Consider the following 3,659-nt stretch of genomic DNA (forward strand, 5'->3'; position numbering starts at 1 on the left):
ATCTCGTGACGTCATCTCATACCCGTCTGTTTATTTACATAGAAGCGCGAATATTGTTATGACAGTTCCGACATTGTCAGGAAAGTCTTATCCTAGTTCTGCTTGTAAAAAGCAAAAAGAAGAGAATAAACAACTTACATTTCATTTTTTTTGTCCACGGAAAAAGAAAGGTTTGTAATATTTAGGCTTTTTTAGATGTAATCCTAAGATATGTAACGTTCAGATTAACATAAGCAAGATATAAATTGGATCACAAGAAATTATTTTGATTGGTAAAGGTATCAAGTCAAGCCCCTCTAAAAAAGTAGAGGCCAAAAATCTACTTAATAATATAGTGCAAGCCTTAAGCTACAATTTGACGTAAGCTGACGATAGATTTGACATCAATAGAGTGAAAAAAAATGTGTTAGGTTGAATTTGTTAGATTATAGTTATCACCAAAATCAGCATATATATGGATTGAGCAATGATCATAACTTGGTAGAACTGTATAATAGGAACAAACAGAAATATAGAAAAAGTAAAATAAGTTCAATAAGACAACGACGGGTGGCCTGTTTCGAGTTCCTAGCCAGAGTATACAAGGTGTGGCAGATGCATTCCAGGCAGCTCCTAGGAAAGGGGGTTAGGGGACAGTCCCCTAATCAAACATGAAAACTTTTTAATAAGGAAATTTATCTCAAAATCATACGGTCGCAATGCGAAGAATTGAAATTCCGGCCATTTATTTGTAAAGGCTTTGTTGTTATTCTAACAAAGATATTGTAATAATTTTCTTTGATTTATCATACTCAATTTCTATGTATTGATGCATGTTTGGCAATATAATCATACATTATATGTCACTAATGTTATGTGACTGTAGGCCTATAAGTTCATTGTGCCACGTGGTTTAATGTGCCCCGTTTATGGCATGTTGTATACGCCGTATGTAGGCCATACATGTATGAACTACCAATTTACAGTTGTTAGCCAGCCCTAAATTGCCGAATGGGTAGTTTCGGGCTGGGAGGGGCGAAGGAATTATATGAAGAAAATAAATGCTACTACAAAGTCATGATACGGTATGAATTATATATATATATACATATTAGTAAATAAGCTATTCGCAACCCCCTCTGAATAAGTCTAAACTGACCAAGAACATGAGCCCGAGTGAACACACCCCCACTGAACGACGTCTGACGTTTAGTTGGGCGTCGAGTCAACAGATGGCGCTGGTGGACGACCGGGGAGCTCACATTTTTTAGAATGCGTTAGATAGCATGTTTCCTGTCTTTCGTATATAGTCTTTGCGAATACCTAAGCAATCTAAGATTTGCAGACGATATTGTTCTCTTCAGTGAATCAGCAAATGAAATGCAGGAATTAATAAACGATCTGAATAGAGAAAGTGAAAATCGGACTTTGGATGACCAAGAAAAGACTAAGGTCATGTTCAAAAGTAGAGTTCAATTCGAACAGATACACGTACAAGAAGCGCTAGAGGTAGTGGGCAAGTATACATTTCTAGGGTAACTCGTACAGACAAACACATCTAGCGAAGAGGAAATGAAACGACGCATCAGTGTAGGCTGGAGCGCCCCAGCAAACACAGCAGTTAAAGTGGCTAACGTCTACCAAGGGTATAACGAAGATGATGTTCCAAGAAGACTCTGGGACGAGTATAGTGAAACGTTCAAACTAACTGAGGAAGAGGCAATTCTTCTGTTAGAGGCTCCTTGTCATTATGTTTAGAAAGAAAAGTATTTTTTCTTTTACAAATTATTTATCAATTACAGAGTTCACATTGCAGTGCATTTAATATTTGATTCATTATGATCTTTTGGATTCAACTATTTCTTACGTTTTTTTTCTATTAATAGTTACTAGTATTTCCAGTTAACTTGCCTTTTGTTATTATATCTGTATAATCTATTGTTAATGATGATTTGGTCCTCTTTAAAGTTGTTGTTTTTAGAAAGATGTGTGTATGTGTGTGTGTGTGTGTGTGTGTGTGTGTGTGTGTGTGTGTGTGTGTGTGTGTGTGTGTGCGCGTGTGCCTGTGTCTGTGTCTGTGTTTGTGTGTGTGCGCGCGCGCGTGTGTGTGTGTTACATGACACATGCTTGAACTGTTATCGGAACCTGGAATTTTGGGGTAAATCATAAAAAGGGTGATATTTACATTGTTTATTCTGACTGATAACAATAAATGCTAAAAGAGGAAGCTTAGCAATTACAACAAAACAATGTCATAGTATTTTAAGGAGCATAGTTATAAACTATATAAACATTAATGAATTGGTAACCTATAACGACTACCGGTATTAATTTTTATTTTGTGATCATTCTCGTTGCTCTCTCTCTCTCTCTCTCTCTCTCTCTCTCTCTCTCTCTCTCTCTCTCTCTCTCTCTCTCTCTCTCTCTCTCTCTCTCTCTCTCTCTCTCTCTCTCTCTTTCTTTCTCCCCCCTCTCTATCTATCTATATGTCTATCTATCTCCCTCTCTCTCACACAATTTCTCGCAATCTCCTTCCCTTGGTTCACCTCGAGAAGCTAGACTCCCCTCTGAGAATGGCCTCGACGAAGGGCAGCGTCTTATAAATATATCCGATGACGGAGTCCTGCCCGAAGACCTGCGTGGTGCCCGTGAGAACCGCCAGGCCGTAGAGGATCGTCCCGGCCGCCAAGAACCAGGTCGTGAGGACTGTCGACGCCACGAGCTTCACGAAGAGGGCCGCCAAGATGTTGACGTAATCGATCTCGGCGCTGTAGAGCTGCTGTCTGCAAGGGGCGGTTCGGATTACTCGCATTACCCGGTCAGCTGAGGTAATGCTTTTATATCATGTGAGGATAATAGCATGTGTCACTGTTTTTGTGACTGTCATCACTATTAATATTATCGTATTTTACAATGATAATATTATTTCTATCAATGTTGTACTACTGCGACATGAGTGATTACTATCAACATTAGTATTATTACATTTATTATTATCATTAACATCATGAATATAATTGCTATCATTATTTTTTTTCTACTAGTGTTGCGACTTCTGCTATTGCTATTACCAGTGATGTAATGATAATACTATTACATTTACTACTTCTAAAACTATCTTTATTATTCTTACTATCATTATTATCTTCATTACTATAACTATCATTATTATCACTATTATTGTTATTGTTGTTGTTGTCCTTGTTGTTGATGTGTTATAATAATAGTAATTGTTATTATCATTGTTGTTGTTGTAATAATGCTAACAATAATGATTATCTTCATTATTATTGTTATAGTAGTATTATAATTGTTATTATTATCATCATTATCATTATCATTATTATTGTGATTATTATTATTACTATTAATATTATTATTACTATCATGATTTCTATCATTATTATCATTATTTCTTGTTATTGTTATTATTCTCATTGTTACTAAACTTATCATGTTTCTTGTCATCATGTTTATCATCATCACTACCATCTATCATTAAGAATATTTTTACCGCTATTATCACTGTTATTACTACTATTAGAATAATATAATTTCTAGCAATAGCATGATTGTTATTATTATCTTTATTATCATTATGGCTATTATCATTAACTACTACTATTTTTAACTATTATTATTATCATTGTTATTATCATCATTATTATTATTGTTGTTGT

General features: G+C 35.3%; 1 protein-coding gene across 1 annotated transcript in view; it reads right to left on the reverse strand.

Annotated features, from left to right (window-relative positions):
- Window positions 1-2,345: 2,345 nt before the first annotated feature.
- The window catches only part of LOC113818028 (uncharacterized), a 3,078-nt gene continuing 1,764 nt past the window's right edge, over window positions 2,346-3,659 (reverse strand). Inside the window, exon 2 of the mRNA XM_027370147.2 lies at window positions 2,346-2,762. Coding sequence (XP_027225948.1) covers window positions 2,522-2,762 — 241 coding nt within the window. The 3' untranslated portion in view covers window positions 2,346-2,521. The remainder of the gene's footprint in view (window positions 2,763-3,659) is intronic.

Source organism: Penaeus vannamei, unplaced genomic scaffold (genome assembly GCF_042767895.1).
Source record: "Penaeus vannamei isolate JL-2024 unplaced genomic scaffold, ASM4276789v1 unanchor707, whole genome shotgun sequence".
Classification (NCBI taxonomy): Eukaryota; Metazoa; Arthropoda; class Malacostraca; order Decapoda; family Penaeidae; genus Penaeus; species Penaeus vannamei.